Raw genomic sequence first — 19,755 nt, 5'->3', positions numbered from 1 at the left:
GCGTAAAGTGTTTATAGGGTTCATCACTTAAAGTATACTAGAATAGTGCCCACGCGATGCCCAAATGATGCTGGTTTGGTGACCGCACAATCTGGTTCCTTTTTTTGGTTTTTTTTTTGTAATTTCCAGAAAACAAATAATATTATATATAATATAATATGAATTTCCAGATTCCTAAAAACCCAAAGCTAATAATATACAGAAAGTTTCATTTTCACAAATACATATAGGTTTAAAAGTTAAACTAATACACAATAACTTTCAAAAACCACATCTTCATTCTAACAACTTAAACCGATGTTTTCATTTTTGCAACTTGAACCGACGTCATCATTATCGCAACTCAAAATGTAGAAATCACCTAACAAAACATATTACATTAGTAAAATGAAGCTTAAAATTTTGTAAGCGTTTTCGATAAGAAAATGAAAGCATTCGTTTATGTTCGTTCACTAACAAAATAAACATAACAGTTCACTAGCATTAATGAATGAACATAAATGAATAAACATGTCATCTTCATATTAAGATTTATTTGCAAACAGATCGGTTGTTTTCTTATCAAGGGTATTTATGGTAATAGGCAATTTTAAGAGACTTGCAAAAAGAAAAATAAACTTCAAGGACCAAATTCAAAACTTTTTACAAAATATAAGGACCAAAGATGTAATATAATCTGTGTCAAATAACCGTCACCAACAACAATATTCGCGCTATACTCATTGGATCCGAATTACGCACGTGATTGTCATCTTCGTCAATTCATCTTGCTGCATGTAAGCGTAAATTCAACTCAAATCGTTCATAATCATTTCATCGAGCAATTATTTGATCTCTGTGATAATCATTTGTGTTTAACGGCTTGCAGATTGACTGACTCCGCGTTCTCTTCTTCGTTGTTGTTCGATCTCAACCTGCAATTGTAAGTGTTCCAGTTCAATTTTAGTTATTATTTAAATTTATGTCTCAATTTCGTTGATTAGGTTGTAGAATTGAGTGTTAATTTGTCTGTTAAGCTAGTTTCGATTGATTATGTAGCATGTATACTCACTAGATCTACAATTCTATGTGTTTCAATTCAACTTCACGGTCACAGCTGAGATTAAATGTAGTATGAGTAGAACGATTGAAATACTTGATTGAATAAGTATATTAAACCGTTATTCATTAGTTGATTGAAGCTTAGTATGATTGAATATGTGTTTTAACAATTATTGATAGATTGAAGCTTCATTTGATTGAATATGAGTTTTAAATCATTAATTATTGATCAATTGAAGCTTAAAACGAATGAAGAATAAATAGATTTTGGATATGATATATAATAGTATTATTTCAGTCTAGTTTTAATAGTGTTTAGTAATAGTTTGGATTACGTTTTGAGTTAGAAGTATATAGAACAAACTAGTTAACATGGTTGAACCTCCCGATACAAGTATAGATCGGTACCGGTACCGAAATGTTCGGTTCGGTACCGATATTTCATGCAAAACTCGAGAATTATAGGTATATACCGAACCGTACCGGTACCGAATACACAAAACTTGGTACCGATTCGGTACCGGTACCGAATTTGCTCATTCCTAGATACAACACTTTTTGTGGCCATCTAACTTTAATATGTATAACGGATCCACTCTCAACCTTATGGAATAAGTAAAAAATAAAGAGTTTTAAGTATAGTTGGAACCATAATTCATTGTCTTATATCAGGACAATGAAAGCCTTCTTAAAAGAATTCCAACATTGCAAGAAGGTTCTTATTGTGAATGAAACAACATTTGACTGGACAAAGAGGCTCTAATTTAGAACAATTTTTATTTGGCTTTTACCTTTTTTGTCAATAGGTAATTTAGAGTAGAGGTGAATAAATCGGTTTAAAACTTAAAATCGGTTCGGGTTGGTATAAAAGTCAAAACCGGTATATGATTGGCTTTGGTTCGGGTTGAAACCGGTTGTATAAAAAGTGACAAACGGTCTCGGTTCGGTTTTTGATCGGTTTCGGTTCGGGTTGGTCAATAAAAGTCAAAACCGGTATATGATTGGCTTTGGTTCGAGTTGAAACCAGTTTTATAAAAAGTGACAAACGGTCTCGGTTCGGTTTCGGTTCGGGTTGGTCAATAAAAGTCAAAACCGGTATATGATTGGCTTTGGTTCGGGTAGAAACCGGTTGTATAAAAAGTGAAACGGTCTCGGTTCGGTTTTTGATCGGTTTCGGTTCGGGTTGGTCAATAAAAGTCAAAACCGGTATATGATTGGCTTTGGTTCGGGTTGAAACCGGTTTTATAAAAAGTGACAAACGGTCTCGGTTCGGTTTCGGTTCGGGTTGGTCAATAAAAGTCAAAACCGGTATATGATTGGCTTTGGTTCGGGTTGAAACCGGTTGTATAAAAAGTGACAAACGGTCTCGGTTCGGTTTTTGATCGGTTTCGGTTCGGGTTGGTCAATAAAAGTCAAAACCGGTATATGATTGGCTTTGGTTCGGGTTGAAACCGGTTTTATAAAAAGTGACAAACGGTCTCGGTTCGGTTTTTGATCGGTTTCGGTTCGGGTTGGTCAATAAAAGTCAAAACCGGTATATGATTGGCTTTGGTTCGGGTTGAAACCGGTTTTATAAAAAGTGACAAACGGTCTCGGTTCGGTTTTTGATCGGTTTCGGTTCGGGTTGGTCAATAAAAGTCAAAACCGGTATATGATTGGCTTTGGTTCGGGTTGAAACCGGTTTTATAAAAAGTGACAAACGGTCTCGGTTCGGTTTTTGATCGGTTTCGGTTCGGGTTTTGGTTGGTTTTCGCCCGGTTTTGACCGGTTTCGGTTTGGTTAACCGGTTTGGAACCGTAAATTACAAACCGGTTCCAAACCTACGGTTTCAATCGGTTCCAAACCGATTTCTAAATAATCGGTTTCGGTTCGGTTAACAGGTCATTTGCCCAACTCTAATTTTGAGCAATTTTTATTTGTTTTTATCTATTTTTAGCTAGTCATGTGATTACTTGCAGGTGACCCTTCTGTCAAGAGATTTGATGTAATCAACAACTTGAAAGCTTTGAAAGCAAGGAAGGTTACTGTTCTTCCCAAAATTTTAGTCAACTCCTTGGACGTTGCAGAGGGGATTGCTTTTGAAAGAGTTATTTGAGCTGAAAAAGAAGTGATACAGCCATTGTTCTACAACAAAGTTGTTTTCCTCAAACCTCCAAATGTTGACATAGTCAACCAATTTTTAAAAAAAGCAGAAAAGATGGCCACGGATGAACTCCTATTTGTCAACTCTCCAAAGGTTGACCATGCAACTTGGAATCTCCCTCAAGTTGCTAAAGAACACAAATTGAAGTTTGAGGAGCACTTTGATCAATCGGAGTACTTTGGAAGATTCAAGGTTGGTCAGTAATGAAATTGTTATGTTTTTAGTTTTTTACAAATGCTACTGCTACTCTTTAGTCTTTATGCATAAGTATCCTATCTGGTTTGAGGTTATTCTTGCCTCTAATACTTTTGAATATTGTTGATTACTACTTTTGAATATTGTTGAATATTGTTGATTACTATTCTGCCTTAGTTTAGTTTTTCCATCTTTACATTTGCATACTTTAGTTTTTCCATCTTTACATTAGTTAAAAAAAACTACTAGGAATGCTCTAATAAAAATGTTAAAGTCAGTTTTCGCATCTGAAATTTACTCATTTTTAACTATTTGAGTACCTAGGTTGTGATATCGTGGCTTGCGGTTTCAAAGTTTAAACACTTTGTCAATTTTGCTAACTCCCTTAGGTTTTCTATTAAGTACAATGGTATTATAGTCATTTTACTTCATTTTATACATGATGGTTCATATAAAGTCATAAAGTAATTTTTGTTTTAATAGCATAAAGTTAAAACCATCACAGCACAATGTAAAACTCTTTGATAGAACTATTAGACCTCTCCACATCACCATCTCCCAAATTGGAAATTGGTGTTTTGAACCTTGTTTTAGGATTTAATTTAGATGTGTTTGCTTATTTTTTAAGTTACTTGTTATGATTATTGTGTTCGGATATTCATGTTTTCGGATTTGTTTGTTTATGTCCACCTTCTTAGAGATGTTGATTTGGTATGGTATTTGAGTTTCAGTTATTCAGACGCTAGATTTTTGAAAGTCTAACTAAAACCCGACCTTAATAATAATTGGTTTAATTTGTTTTGGTCGGGATTATGGTATTAAAAGAAATATGAAACCTAGAAACAATATACATATTTTCCAGCTCTTAGATTCGTGATCCTTTGTGTTTTCTTCATTTTGTGACTCCTTGTGAATTTTAGGGCCCGTTTTTGTCCCCTGTCGAAACCTTTTGTTCGACATTAAGTTCGATAAAAAATAGCCTCAAAAACCCATACAAAGGGCCCTAACTGGAGCCCTAAGACAAACAAAAAAATTAATAATTGATCGATCAACTGACTCCAAGATGAGCTTGAGTTTAAACAACCAGTCTTCAGTTTTAGAAACATAACACGAAACAATCCGAGTATAATAAACCAAACACTAAAAGTTCCAACTTTTTTACACACATTATTTACATCCGTAGTTCACCAAAGCAATTCTCAAAATTGTAAGGTTAAAACAAATCCAAATACTTCTAACTTCAAACACTAAAGTTATTGAAACAGAGCCATTCTTTCTATTTCTAAAAATAAAATTTTGTTCTTCAAATAGCACATAAAATAATTTTTTTATAAATTCTTATTTTTTTCTAAAATGCAGAAGCTTGTTAGGGCTGATATAACATAATTAGAGTATAAAAACTTAATCCTACCTTTAAAGCCCACACATTATGCATCCTACTAAACACACATCCATCCAACAACCAATATTAAAACAAAAAACCTTAAAAGTTCTCCACTTAACCAATATTTAGGGCAAACAAGACCGGGCACATTTCAACAATTCACCAACAGATTCCACAACATGTTACAACTCCCAGAACAAAAACATTTTTTTTCAAACGAAACCACATAACCATGCGAATGCAACCCGTTTGCCCTCAACAACCTTGTTCCGTCCCTGCTCAATGAACCTGAGGTTTCAAACTATACGTTAATTTGCGGATTTACAAGTCACTATATTTAAATACAATTTCATTTCTATGAAAAGAAAAAAAATACAAATTTAATCTGAGAAATAAATGAACTAATTTATACAAATTTAACATAACAAAAACATTTTTCTCAAACGAAACATGTAACTTCACTAAACCATAGATCGGATAGACGACACGCAATTCAGGTCGTTCACTTCAAAAATGTTAGAACTTGTCATAACATAATAATCATACTTTTAGATTCATAAGTTTTCAACTTTGTCATAAACATTCGATTTTCGAACTTAGTTATCGTAGATATTTTAAAACTTCATAAGCAGGGTCAAAATTGCTTTAAAGTAAGATTTAGACGACCCGGTCTAAGCGCGGTTTCTTTTAACAGTTCCAGAGGAGCTGTGTTTGGTAAAACTTGCTTCACCCCATGAAAAACTAGTCTAGATTTGCCACCAAATATCAAAACGTCACCGGATTTCAACAAAACACTCTCTGACTTGTATTTATCTCTCGTACGCCCATACGAGAATTCCGCAGTGTCACCAATAGAGATTGAAACTACTGGCAATCCTCTTCTTAGACTATCATTACTCTCATCACAATCCTACAAAAACACATAAAAACTAACTCTATGTTTTACATATTATGTGACAAATAGCAAGTAATATTAAACTAGAGGTGGCAGATGGGTTGGGTTGGGTCGAATGGGTCATGGGTCTAAACGAGTTTGGGTCAGAATGAGTTTGGGTTAGAACGGGTCAATTAAAAAAAAGGTTATTTTGGTTTGGGTCGGAATAGGTTAGGGTCCAAACAGGTTTCAGGTTTTTTTTTTGTGAACGAGGAAAACGGTGGAAACATTTTAATTTTTTTAGATATTTTGTTTTTAATTATATTTTGAGTTATGATTTTTTTTATTATTATTTTGAATTATTTTTGTGGGGTTTTCTATTAAGATCAAAAACTCTCAAAAATATATTCAAAAATAATAATAAAAAAATCATAACTCGAAATATAAATCATAAAGTAAAAACACTAAAATTTTTCCTCCGTTGTCCTCGTTCCATAAAAAAATAAACAAAAAAATAAATAAATAAAAACACCACCAAGAATCAAACCGAAACTGAAAAAATCGACGAAAATGAAACAAAAAGCCAAAACCGTACCAGATCAATCAAACCGAAACTAAAAGAATTCAAACCGATTTAATTTTTATTTTTTACCCATTTAGTCAAAATCTTTTACCCAAACCAACCCATTTAATTTTTAAAATAACCCAAATTGACTAATTTGAAAGGGTTTGGGTCAAGATTGCCACCCCTATATTAAACTAACCTGATGAAGGCCAAGTCGACCATAGACGGGTGAATAGAAATTGACTATGCATATATCCGGGCACATTGAAGGAAGTTTTCGCAAATGGGCTCGAGCATCTAGAAGTGCGGTTTCAGTCAACGAAATAAGTTAATGTGCAAGCGGTGGTGCTTCAGAACCGTCACTTCTGCAACGTCTCTTATATTTTGTGACGGGATCCCAGTTTCGACCAAAACACATCATTTGTAGTCGAAGTTTAGCTCCGTTTTCGTGACTAGGCTGGTAAAACCCTCCGGGACCCACACCCCACTTTTCGCATATATTCACTATATCAACCTAAAATATTATTATCCAAATTCAACTATAACAATTTACAAACCAACATGTAAATTAATTTCTAAAAAAATTGTGACTTTGCAAAATTTAGGGGTGTGCAAGAAACCGAAAAAACCAATCCGGAACCGAAAAAACCGAACCGATACAAAAACCGACGGTTTGGTTTTATGTTTTTGTAAAAACCGAACTAACGGTTCGGTTTTGATTTTGCATATAATAAAAACCGAAAAAACCGAACCGAACCGAATTCCTAAATTTTTGTTTTTTATATTTTATATTAAGTAATTTATAAGAATTTAATAAACATGTAACTCAAATATTTTTGATGAAATGTTTAATAATCTATTATTTTACAATTAACAAAATTATTTAGACATAAATTAATTATTTTTTGAAAACTTTCTTTTGACCTAAAATTTTCAAGATCTAATGGCAAAAACCGAAAAAACCGAAACCGAACCGAAACCAAAATGAAAACCGAAAAACCAAAACCGAAAGGTTTCAAATACTACAAAAACCGAAGTTTTGGTTTTCGGTTCGGTTTTAACCAAAAACCGCACCGAACCGAAACCAAAATGAAAACCGAAAAAAACCGTAACCGAACGGTTTCAAATACTACAGAAACCGAAGTTTTGGTTTTCGGTTCGGTTTTAACCAAAAACCGCACCGAACCGCACCACGCACACCCCTATTGCAAATACCTGGTCCTTGATGCTGATGTAATTCTTCATAAGAATCATTCCGTGTCCAAGTATTTTGTAACTTGTTGAAAGACTGCTCGTTTCAGGCACGGGATTTTTGGTGAAGCAGGGGCAGCAGAGTAAATTAAATGGTTGTGATTCATCAGAACCTTGAGCTAATGCAGTGTTGTGATACTGCTTCGATATTCTAATTAAAGGACGACGAAAAGCATTCTGTGCGCATATACAACAATGTTATCATACTTATTCATACATTCAACACTAACTAATAAGTTTTTGCATATTAAAACAACAATCAACTAAATATAGTCGGTGCGTAAAAACTGATTTGATCATGTTAAAAACATAAAAACTTTCAAAAAACTCATAAACATAAGTTTTATAGATCAAATTCAAACAACATGAAAAATACTAGAGCTTTAAAAGTTACCGTCTGCAAAGTCGGCCTTAGTATATTGCGAGTTCTGTTGAAGAGCAGCATGGTTGTATCTTGCAGCCTTGCTGCAACAAACCAAGGGATTACTTCCATCATAGAACCTAATTTTTTTTTTAAGTTAACAGTGTAATACTGTAATGCAATAAGTGCGAAATTTACACTCAATTTCACTCTAAAATCATATCAACAGATAATGATGATTGTAGTCAAGCGGGAAGTTCGATTATGTTCGCCTGTTTAATTAATGGGCGAACATGAACAAATAATTTCATTCGGTAAGCTTAATAGAGGCCAGTTCGTTCACTTGTGTTCGTGAACGTTCAGTAATGTGTTCGTTGAGGTTCATCCATTAACGTTTATTTACGTTCGTTCATTTACATTCGTTTACGTCTGTCCGGTCAAGTTCGTGTAATAAATACTTTCGTTTATTAGAATTTTACTATTACTATTTTTATCTACTTAATTATTTTTTTACTGTTTTTATTTTGATATAATTATGTTTACCATTACTATGTAAAGCTTTTTTGGATATTACGCGGTGAGACACGGACGAACACAAACAAGCTCAATTCCTTAATGAACAAAACATGGACACAAAGTTCCGTTCATTAAAGTGTTCATGAACCGTTAGCTTGTCCGATAAAGCTTAACGGACGAACACGAACAAGGTCTCATCCGGTTCAGTTCATTTACAGCCCTAATTGTATACACGTATAAATCACACTAATATATATAACAAAATTATAGAATTTAACATCCCAAAAACAGTTAATTGCACAAAGTGGCATAATAATAATAATAATAATAATAATAATAATAATTATAAGCGCAAACGTACAAGTGTGTTACCTCTGGACGCTGTCGTTTGATAAAACCCCAAACAAGGGTTTATGAAATTTTGAAGAAATGGTTTGACTTCAAAGAAAATGTTAATTTACTCGGTTAGTTTTAAGGGCAATTTGGTCCATTTCATATTTTAATGAAATTAGGAGCATTTACAACTTACAAGTCATAGCAAACATTGAGTTGTTTCATATTATATAGAGTGGTTATGAGTGAAACTGATAAAAAAAATATTATTGTTCATAAGTAAATTTGTAGCAATATTATTCACTGTTAATAAAGTTTTAATATTTGTTGAGAGTGGAGGACTGTGAAAAAATAAATAATAAAAGTATTAAAAAATATTATGTAATTGAAAATTATAAAAGGAAGTAATTTTTAATGTAATTAAAGAGATTGAGATTGAGATAATAAACTACTAGGATTGCTCTAATAAAAATGTTAAAGTCAATTTTCGTCGCTGAAGTTTACTCATTTTAACTATTTGAGTACCTAGGTTGTGATATTGTGGCTTCAAAGTTACACTTTACGTTAATTTTGTTAACTATGTTAGATTTTGATGTGTACGATGGTATTATAGTCAATTTACTTCATATTATACATTAAGGGTAAAGTATTTTTTTTAATAGCATATGGTTCAAGCCATCAAAGGCTCAAAGCACAATATACAACTCTTTGATATAACTATTGGACATCTCCAGGTCTCCATCCACCAAATTGGAAATTGGTGTTTTGAACCTTATTTTAGGTTTTAATTTAGATGTGTTTGCTTATTTTTTAAGTTACTTGTAATGATTATTAAGTTTGGATATTCATGTTTACTATTTAATCGGTTTTTATTTTGTAATGTTCTTTCGGATTTATGTTCATGTATGTCCGTCTATGTTATAGGTGTTGATCGGGTTTGGTATTTGGGTTTCGGTTAATCGGTAGTTAGATTTTTGAAAGTCTAATCAAAACCCGATAATAGCAATCGGTCTGGTCGGGATTATGGTATTAAAAGAAATATGAAACCTAGAAACAATATACATCTTTTCTAGCTCTTAGATCATGATCTTTTGTGTTTTCTTCATTTTGTGATTCCTTGTGAACTTTAGTACCCTTTTTGAACCTGTCAAAACCTTTTGTTCGACATTAAGTTCGATGAAAAAGTCACATAACTGGAGCCCTAAGACACAAAGTTTGATAATTGATCGATCAACTGAGTCCAAGATGAGCTCGAGTTTAAACCAGTTTTCAGTCTTAGAAACAGAACACCGAACGATCCGAGTATAATAGTCCAAAGCATTTCTCAAAATTATAAGGTTAAAACAAGTCTAAATACTTCTAAGTTCAAACACCAAAGTTTTCGAAACAGAACCATTCTTTGTATTTCTAAAAAATAAAATATTGTTCTTTTAATAGTACACAAAATAATTTTTTTATAAGTTTTTTTTCTAAAATGCAGAAGCTTGTTAGGACTGATATAATATATTTAGAGAGTATATAAGAATTTAATCCTACCTTTAAAGCCCACATTATGCATCCTACTAAACACATATCCATCCAACAACCAAATATTGAAAACAAAACAACTTAAAAGTTCTCCAATTAACCAATATTTAGGGCAAACAAGAACGAGCACATTTCGACAATTCACCAACAGATTCCACAACATGTTACAACTCCCAGAACAAAAACATTTTTTTTTCAAACGAAACCACATAACCATGCGAATGCAACCTTTTTGCCCTCAACAACCTTGTTCCGTCCCTGCTCAATGAACCTAGCATAACAATCAGAGGTTTCAAACTATACGTTAACTTACGGATTTACAAGTCACTATATTTAAATACAATAAAGTATACCTGATACCACGGATCAATTTTCTGACTAATAAGAAAATAAAGTAAGCTCATCTTAATGCACTTCAATGATTTCGCCCATAAAAGTCACCGCCACCTCGTCTAGGTTGACCCGAACCCCTCTCTTTGTATCTAGGAGCTGCATCTGCGTGTGCGTCTAAGTGGCTTGACTTATTATTATTATAATTATTATTGTTGTTATTATTGTTGTTTGTTGATCCAACTGGCTGATACTCATAATGCATATTCTGCCTCGGTTTTTCCCTGTTTACATTTGCATACTGTTGATAATTATTATGCTTCCGCTTATCATCTTGACCACTTGAACGGTTATTATTTTGACCTCCATACTTCCTAAAACCTGAGGAAACATGATGCTGCTGCTGCTGCTGCTCAAACTGGGCTTCATCTTCCATGTTGCCATATCCTTGATTTTGGTCCCGGCCTCTAAATGAAGCAGGCTTTCTTTCTCTCCTACCCTCTTGATGCCCTTGATCATGCACAGTTTCATCGGGTTGAGAATACTTTCTAGGTTCCCTTTTGACCTCGGAGTTGGCGGTTTGACCTCCACCAGACCAACCACCTTTATAAGCTTGAGGTTGAGGTTTGGGTTGCCAGTGAGAAGAACGGTTCTCTTTTGAAGAAGCAGGTCTGTCTGTTTGGTCCACCTCCACTTCCTTCACTGTGTTTCTTTGGCCTTTGTAAGCTGGTTTTTTTCCTTTATTCGTGATTCCACCTTCATCTTTCACAACAGGTGCAGGTGCAGGTGCAGGTGCAGGTGCAGGTGCAGGTGCAGGTGCAGGTGCAGGTGCGGGTGCAATTTCAGTTGGTGGGTATTCATCAGGCATAAACCACCCATCGGATGGATCCCACTCATGCACAACATTAGTTTCAGTAGAAACAGGAATAGGATTAGGATTAGATTGGTCACTTTGGCTTGTAGATTTGTGAAAACCTTTCTTTGAATCCGGTTGATTACGTTGTCGTGATGCTCCATGAGGTTTCACCTGCTGCTGCTGCTGCTGCTTATTATTATCACCACTTTTAGTAGGCACCGCATTTGAAGGCACAGGGATTGCTTGCGTATCTGTCATATCTTCTAATGTAGGTTTCTTGGGTGAAGATGGTGATGTTGATTGGATAATGGTTCCCTGTTGAGCAAGCTCTTTAGCCACTGGCTTTGGAACGTATCTTTCCATTTCTGCCCTTTTGCTTTTCAGATTAGTCTGACCCGAGTTAATGGCCTTTTCTGGCAAAGCCATGTTATCCTGCATGGTCTCTTCTTTGTTATGGGGTCGCACAGGGGCCCACACAGCAACATCACCTACATGAAATCTATTAGCTTGTGGATTTCTTGGCGTCCTTCTTGAGTGTTGTGGTTTATGCTGGTTACTTGGTAAAGATGAAATCTGGTCCGCGTGAGGTTGTTTTGCATCCTTGTCTTCAGTTACCGTCATGGTAGTTGGATTTGGATTAAGTGGAGGCGATTCTGGCTTTACAAGTTCAACGTCTCTTGATGCAGAAGCATCATCAAGTTTGTGTTTATTCCTGCTACTTTTGTTATTTCTCTTTTTCTGCTGTGTTGACTCTTGACTTTGTACGGCTTCACCAGATACAGCGACACTACTTGCTGGATTTGTTATAACTTCGCCACCTGTCATGCTCAGAGTTGACTTGTCAACCGTGCTCTCCACCACTTGTACACTCTGCTTTTGTCTATGACTAGTACGCTTCGGCCTGTTAACACCAACATCATTACCGTGAGTAGCTTTGCTTTCGGTATCACTTTGTTTAGAATGCATTGACTGGTCAACAGGATCTTGTTGACTGATCTCACTAATCTGGGTAGCTACTTCAGCTTTTGAATCAATAGCTGGTTCAGTTGGTTTTTTGGATCCATCCACATCTTCCTGCTCAGAAACACTAGTGTTGTTTTTTTCTGCAACCTGAATTGTACCATCTGCTGCTGCAAGTGTACGCCTATTCAACTCTTCTAACTTTGCATGAGCTTTTGCTTTCTGCTCTCTTATCCTTTCTTCCTCTTCCTTTTGTAGCTCAATTGCACGTTGTTTTGCCAACTCCCTCATTCTAGCTCGCTGAAATTGCATAAAAATGTATAGTAAATAGTCACACGTATAATGATTGAATCAAAAAAGAATTCATAAATGAAGTTTACCTGTGCTTGACCATCAGCAGGGTCAACCACTTGAGTCAATGATTCGCCTGTATACTTAGTCTCAGAAGTAATATGATTCTCTGGTGCAGAAGCCTCTGAACCTATAAATGAAGGTTTCTTTCGCCACCCATCAGTATCTTGATTACTTAATCTTCCTTTGGTATGATGATCTGCTCGCGTTCGAACTCCAAGATGTGCTTGCCTACAAAGACCAAATTCAGTTTAAACAAAGCATGTTACTTGTTAAATGTGAAGTGTGACATCAGCAAATCCATATAATAAACCTTGAATTGTCATGGGGATGAGCAAGATCTCCAGTGGTGGAAATGCTACCGAATGCAATTGCAGAGTTGCTCTTTGGGTTAATTAATAACTTATTGATTTGCTCTGTGTCCCCTCGAACATCAGAAGCCCGTGCTTTTGCATTCAAATCTTCAATCTTCTGTATCAAGGTTGAATCCTTTGAGTCTTCTGAGAAAGATGACTTGTTTCCCCAACTCTCATTGGATGCTTTAGACTTGTGTGGGCCCTGAGATGCATGCACAGTCACAGGGTCAGAGGGGTATCCTTGATTTGTATGCATGTTTCTTCTTGAAGACATGTCTTCATTCCTCCTGATGTCGGGTCCCCGTTCGTTCTTGTGAAATGATGGTATCGGGTGGTCATTCTTTTCTATATTCTGCTCCCAACTGTCTTCTTCCATATCGGCATTCCTTTCGTTTTCATGTTTTCTGAGAACTTTGTAGGGCCCATGAGACTCCGCATGAGGATGAGAATCCATTTGTTCAGAGACAAACATATTTCCAACCGGTCCACGTACGCCTCCTGGCCCACCTCTAAAGTGAGGATCGTTAAGTTCTGATGGGTTTTGAGGTGGACGCAAGTTGTAAACAGGCGGTCCATGGGGTCCAGGTGGCATTCCCATATATGGCATATCACGATCATTGTGATTGTACCCCATTGGTGGACCATAATAACCATCGTAAGGGACTGGACCAGGGTAGAATCCAGGCCTCATTGGCATACCTGGACGGATAAAAGCATCAGGCATTTGAGGTCTGTAAAAATCTCCGTTTCTTGGATGGTGTCCTCTTGGGCCAGGCCCAGGAGGAGGGCCCGATTGTGAATTTGATAAAGGAGGGGGCATTTGAGGGCGATAGTAAGGGTATGGTTCCATTGGATACCCACCATGAGGAACATGTGGATATGGTGGACCTGCAGGTGGCGGTCCTCTATACCAAACACCAGGAGGAGGGCCATTCATTGGTGGCCCTTGCCAGGCATCATAATGTTGAGGGGGTACATTAGGATTCCCATATTGGTGCGGATCCCTCTGCCAGTTGACAGCATTATGACGAACGCCTTCATCAAAATGTGATGATCCATCTCTTGTCCAAGTATCAACGGTTCCACTCTTGTGTTCTGCACTCAAGAAAATATAGCATTTATACGGTCAATTGACAAAATTAACTTAAAACAGTTAACAGAAAACAAAAAACCAGCTTGAGCCATCTCATTACCATCTTTCACAGGTGCAATTCTGCCAGAGCCTGAGCCAGGACGAACATGAGCACCATGATCTGTAACATAAGCAAGTTCAGGTTCAGTAGCTTGCACATGGTAAATATATCTTACAGATAACAAATATATACAGAATAAAAAGTTACAGAAACTGCTTAAAATTGTACCATAGTAAGTAAAATTTACCATGTGGTTCACCGCTCTTTGTTGTATTATCTTTTTCTGAACCCAGTGTTGGAAAGTCCCCCGAACTAAGAGAAAAATCATTGACTTTGGAAGGTATTGACTACACAAAATAGCAGAGCAAATAGCTGATTAAAAATGAGTTTTTGATTCAGCATTCTAATTGTGGAAAAACTAAAAAGATTCTATTTTAAGGGGCAGAAAACATCAAGCTAAAACTTACCAGCTTATCTGCAGTACCATTAGGGCCCCAAGCTCCTGAATTATCATATGCAGGCTCAGCAAAACGAGATAAATGTGAGCTGCCTGGTCTTGTATCTGCACTGAGTGGACGTGAAGTTAATGGTGTTTGGTTTGAAGTCAAGACTCCTGAAGCTGATGAAGGCCTAGAATTTGGGCCCCACGTAGAAGCAGAATGATCATGTCTATCACTTCCTGCTGTTGATGGCCGACTAAGGCCACCTGATGATGTAGGACGGCCACTAGGATGATGTGGCGAGGCAGTAGTGCCGTCAGCATTTGGAGATGCTGATGATGAACCCCAAGGATTTGATGTTGAAGAAGATGGCCGGCTTCCCCAGCTAAGGCTACCCCTATTGGTAAAATGAGATGAAGGAATAATTTAGCATAAAAAAATTTGAAAATGAACATGTATGAAATTAAATAAAAGAAACTCACTTGGGAACAATTTCCACATTTGGATCCAGACCATGATTTTCTAACCTTGAAACAGCAGCACAAAGTGTGAGATTATTGGTACGTAAATGGTAAGACAATTTACCATAATTTGAATGTAAAGCCTTACTTTTGGCTAGGTAAATTAATTGGTTTAGGAACAGCAACTTTGCCCAAAACAGTCATACCACCTCTTCTTGAGGAGGACCACCTATAAAAACAGAAAATAGAAACATCAAGTACATCCAGATTTCCTGAAATTTGAATTTTTCTTCATAAAGTAGCTATTTCATCATTGTGTTTTTAAAATCTCAGCTGTTATACTATAGCGATATACCATGAATAGTTCATAAAATTAATCAGGGATGAAAAAAATCAAAAAAGAAAAAAGAGATAAATCAGAAGTTTTAAAATTGTTGTAATCTAAATGTGTTCTTTTTCCCCACGAAATACATGCGTTATAAAATTAAAATATGAAAAATGCAACTAAGCTCATGTGAATATATAAATGAAAGAATTATACTTTCGTTCTCCTGCCAACATGCTTGATGACATTGTTCAAATACACTCCCAAGATCATCCAAGAACTATCTACAAAACCTGGAGATGAAATAAATAAAGATATTAGTTTTCCACTACAAAAGCAGAAGATTTAACTCGGTAACGCAACAAGATATGTTATGTGGATTACAATACGAACAACCTAGTACGGTAGCACCTAGGCATTGGTTCTATGTGCGTGGTAAACTAGCTAAAGCGTATAGTCGTATACTATCATACAGCACATCGATGCCATTAAAAATAAGATCTGAACGAAAAGAAGAAAAAACCCATAACTAAAGTAATTTGCACACCATTTTAATAAATGAGCCAATTATTGTCTTTTTCCTAAACCATAGTTCATGTAAACTTTGTTTAACAGAATCCAAAATAAATGAAGCAATAAACATGATATCACAAGTCAGTATGAGCTCAACTCGTTCGTTCTCATAGATCTTGCTTCGGAGGATAATAGAATACATGACCCAAAATTTAACCAAATCACTAGAGAGCAATGTACTTCAGAGTTCTTACTTTAATTTGTTTAACATTATCTACTGATACACTGAATAAAAGAGTGAATACTTAATACGTTCGGGAAATTAAAAGAGCGCGAAAATCTCAAGAACGATGACACTGTCAAAAAATTATTCTGAAGTTTATATATGGTAACAACAATTAACCTAAGTAACGTCGATAAAGACCCAAAAATAATTCTGAGGTTTTAAATATGGTAACAACAATTAAAAAACTTATGAGAAGATCTTAAAAATATGTAGCAGTTGAAGATCAGATGACGAACTCACTAACCAGTAACCATCTCTGAATTTTCTGAAAGCATGAGTCTTTAAGATAATGCTAGCGATACTCATATGCCAAACTTGACAACCCATTATGAACCCAGCCCATATGTAGTAATTAGATCATAATCAGTACTTTGACACGCAAACCTAATACCGATCTGATCAATATCTAATGCACACCTTTTAGCAAAAGATCAAAGCATCAACTCTCCATGAATATAAATTCCAAGCCTAACAAGACAACTGCTTTTCCGGTTTTTCACTTTTTGGTTGAATTTTTTTATGGCAACTCAACTCAAATGTCTCAAAATATGCATTATGGCTTCCCCTAGAGCCGGATGCTAACCCTAGTTATTAAAAGCCCGCACTTCTTGTGCTTGGGCGCAATAATCTGGCAACTCAAAATAAATGTGCTCCTACTTACTAGAAGATGGTCCAGCTCTCCAAACGCAGATGCAATAAATACATATTAATTCATTTTTGTACTTCTATTTAACGCACAATTATTCATCTACTGCTCCATATAATGGACCTTCCACAGACCACAATACCACTGTTTGACGCATCTCATCGAAATAATTCATCTCACCCAGATTACTTGAAGATCTACATATCCAGTTATTTGTCTATCTTAGAATTTGGTACTAATTAGATTATATTTTAAAAGTTAGAACTTTAGCATATCCAATTGAAGCATCTCATCTAGTGCCTCATGTTATTCAACTTTTGGAATATACAATATATTTTAGCTTTTCCTTCATCAAGTTCACTAATATTTTTTCAAAAGCCCACATTTTTTTTGCGCATAGCACCTTCAACAACTACGATGCTAACAAAGCCTAAACCTTGCACATGTTTAGCTAACAAAAGGTAACCAAAGACACTACACTACTCATAAAAAATATCTTAAATCAATGACTGTAATTCTCTGGCGTTGAGGAACCTAACAAACAGATGTTACCAAAACAATAAACGCATCACTAGATAAAGTAAACCTGAAGTCTACACTCTGCATAAGCAACATAATCCACCACCACCAACTACAACTTAAATCTCCAGCTGCTTACTTCTCACGCAATTAATTTCTGAAAACAATTTGTTTAATGTCATTTAACTCCAATCAATCAACAACATTCAAATTCATCCAATCTTTTCAATTTAAATTTAAAAAAAAAAAAAAAAACTATATCCGCAATATAGCCTCCTCCGTCTATACACATACAGTTACACAGATACATACGTTATAACCTAATAGCGTTCCGAAACCCTAATTAAACTCTAGTTAAACAAAAACAGAGAAACAGTAATCAAATTTGTAATACTAATAATAATAATAATAATAATAATAATAATAATAATAATAAAAGGAGAAATCGCACATACTTAGGGTTGATAATTCGGATCTAGGAGTAGGAGTCGGATCTGGAGCACGGATTATTAAACGACGGTGACGGTTGTGGTTATGGTTACGGTGTGAGTGAAGAGGCGTTAGGGATACGGTGGTTGTGTGTGGTGGTGAATACAATTGATTCCAATGGGTTTGGTTGGGTGGGTTGAGAGTGAATGGTAAAATGTAAAATGGCTAAGCCCAAAACATATTAAACCTGACCTGAGTTATGAGTTAGGATTCGTGACCCACTACATTAGATTGCGTGACCTTTTACGATTATTATTATTATGGTGTTTGTTTCAGGTAGGATATCTTTTTTATTAATTGTAATGGGTGATAACATGGAAATAAATTAATGGCTAATTGATTGACTAATTCTTAACAGGTTAGGAACGACGCGCTTAACCCAGGTATCAAACATGATACGGCTCGTTTAACTACTTTATATGTTATAATTATAAGACAGTTTTAACTTTCATGTACTAATAATGGAAAATGATGGAGTGTAGCCAACTAATTTCAGTTATTTAAGAAAATAAAAAAATCAACCACCGCACTTTTTTTATTAACGTCTTATTGGTACTTAAACAGGTACTCAATTGTTAGCCCTGTGATTAATTAATTAGATATTAAACATTAGGGAGGAAGTGAGAATCGATGGTTAAAAGTGGAAATGTGAAAGGTTTATCTGATTATCAAGACTTTGGAATCGGAACTTTCGATATGGAGGGCTAAGTCGGTCTTTATTGATTTGAAGTTAAATTTTTGCAAATCGGTTATTGACGGCCTTTCGATACACTACTTATCTTTGTACGATGTTTCGGTGAAGGCTGTTGAGAAGATGGAAAGCTTGAAAAAGTTTTTTTTTTTTTTTTGCTATTATTATTTTTGGGGCAGAGCCCAGTTGGACCCGCAAGACTCACCTTGAACAGGGACGTCTGCGCAGAAACCAACTGGATCCGCAGGACCAACCATGCTCAGAGACGTGACGTCCTTACGCGCAGTACGCAAGCTGTTCCCGCAGGAAATGCCTCCCAATGGTGAAGGACTCCGCCTGTCCCCGCAGCCTCGGATACAAGCCATAAGGGAAGGCCACCCGCGCAGCAAGGCTACACGCACAAGGCACTTAGCTCTCAATCACTCAGTGTCACCTGAAGGAATGAGCGAAGCCGGGAACAATCCCGCACAAGGGCGGGAGGGGGAATACTCCCGCCCAAATAAGCCAGTCCGTACAATACGGGAAGATCTTCTGTACTGTACCTGACGAGGTATGGGAAAAAGATCTGACTAAAGATACGACAGCTTATTGACAACAGTATGGCGAGCAGCATGCTCCTGTACTGTATGTCACTATTAGCCGCTGCCTACTCACCAACTCCTGTCATACCACGTGCGTAGCCGGCAGTTGGTGGAAAAGGAATAGTATACAGCAGGCCTGGTCACTATCAGCCGCTGCCTACCCACCAACTACCAGCAGGGCACGTGCGTAGGCTACTGTTGGTTGAACAGGAACACTGTTGCAGCCGGCCACACCTCCTTGGAAACCTACATTCGGCTATAAATACCACAAATGGTATGACCATCTCATCTTATCTTGTATTATCATATTATACCTGATATCTGCTCTAGCAATCTCTTAATATACATTTATATTTAAAGAGCAATCTAGTCTGATTCTCACGCCGGAGGGTGGTCACAAGGAGGAACCCCCCCCCCCCTTCTCAGTGACAAGCTCACGGTGTCTGTTTTGCAGGTTATCAGAAGAACCATCTTCTCAGGGTCTAACCCCTCGTGGGAAACATCTATCTAACCCCCAGGTTACTCGTAATCTGCCCGGGGTTCGGTTAGTGTTTCTTCATTGGCGCCATCCGTGCATAAAGGTAGAACTTTATTTTTCTCCAGTTTTTTCAAACTTTTAGAAAAGATG

General features: G+C 36.2%; 1 protein-coding gene and 1 pseudogene across 2 annotated transcripts in view; both read right to left on the bottom strand.

Annotated features, from left to right (window-relative positions):
• LOC143562442 (protein MODIFIER OF SNC1 1-like) overlaps positions 1 to 16,278 on the bottom strand; it is a 47,555-nt gene extending 31,277 nt beyond the window's left edge. The window contains exons 1-9 of the mRNA XM_077050235.1: positions 15,619 to 16,278; positions 15,226 to 15,306; positions 15,099 to 15,143; positions 14,644 to 15,013; positions 14,424 to 14,523; positions 14,237 to 14,296; positions 13,001 to 14,138; positions 12,717 to 12,918; positions 11,611 to 12,636 (exon numbers count right to left, since the gene is read on the bottom strand). Of these exons, the coding sequence (XP_076906350.1) occupies positions 11,611 to 12,636; positions 12,717 to 12,918; positions 13,001 to 14,138; positions 14,237 to 14,296; positions 14,424 to 14,523; positions 14,644 to 15,013; positions 15,099 to 15,143; positions 15,226 to 15,306; positions 15,619 to 15,650 (3,054 nt within the window). The 5' untranslated portion in view covers positions 15,651 to 16,278. The remainder of the gene's footprint in view (positions 1 to 11,610; positions 12,637 to 12,716; positions 12,919 to 13,000; positions 14,139 to 14,236; positions 14,297 to 14,423; positions 14,524 to 14,643; positions 15,014 to 15,098; positions 15,144 to 15,225; positions 15,307 to 15,618) is intronic.
• LOC143562450 (DNA N(6)-methyladenine demethylase ALKBH1D pseudogene) lies at positions 3,810 to 6,765 on the bottom strand (annotated as a pseudogene). The gene is made up of 3 exons (XR_013140488.1): positions 6,760 to 6,765; positions 6,402 to 6,716; positions 3,810 to 5,673 (listed from the first exon to the last, which is right to left on the bottom strand). The product of XR_013140488.1 is annotated as a DNA N(6)-methyladenine demethylase ALKBH1D pseudogene (transcript).
• Positions 16,279 to 19,755: the final 3,477 nt, after the last annotated feature.

The sequence above is a fragment of the Bidens hawaiensis genome, unplaced genomic scaffold, assembly GCF_021521415.1.
Source record: "Bidens hawaiensis isolate Kalapana, Puna unplaced genomic scaffold, B.hawaiensis_p1.1 tig00021017_1, whole genome shotgun sequence".
NCBI classification, from domain to species: domain Eukaryota; kingdom Viridiplantae; phylum Streptophyta; class Magnoliopsida; order Asterales; family Asteraceae; genus Bidens; species Bidens hawaiensis.
This window is presented reverse-complemented; position numbering and strand designations above follow the sequence as displayed.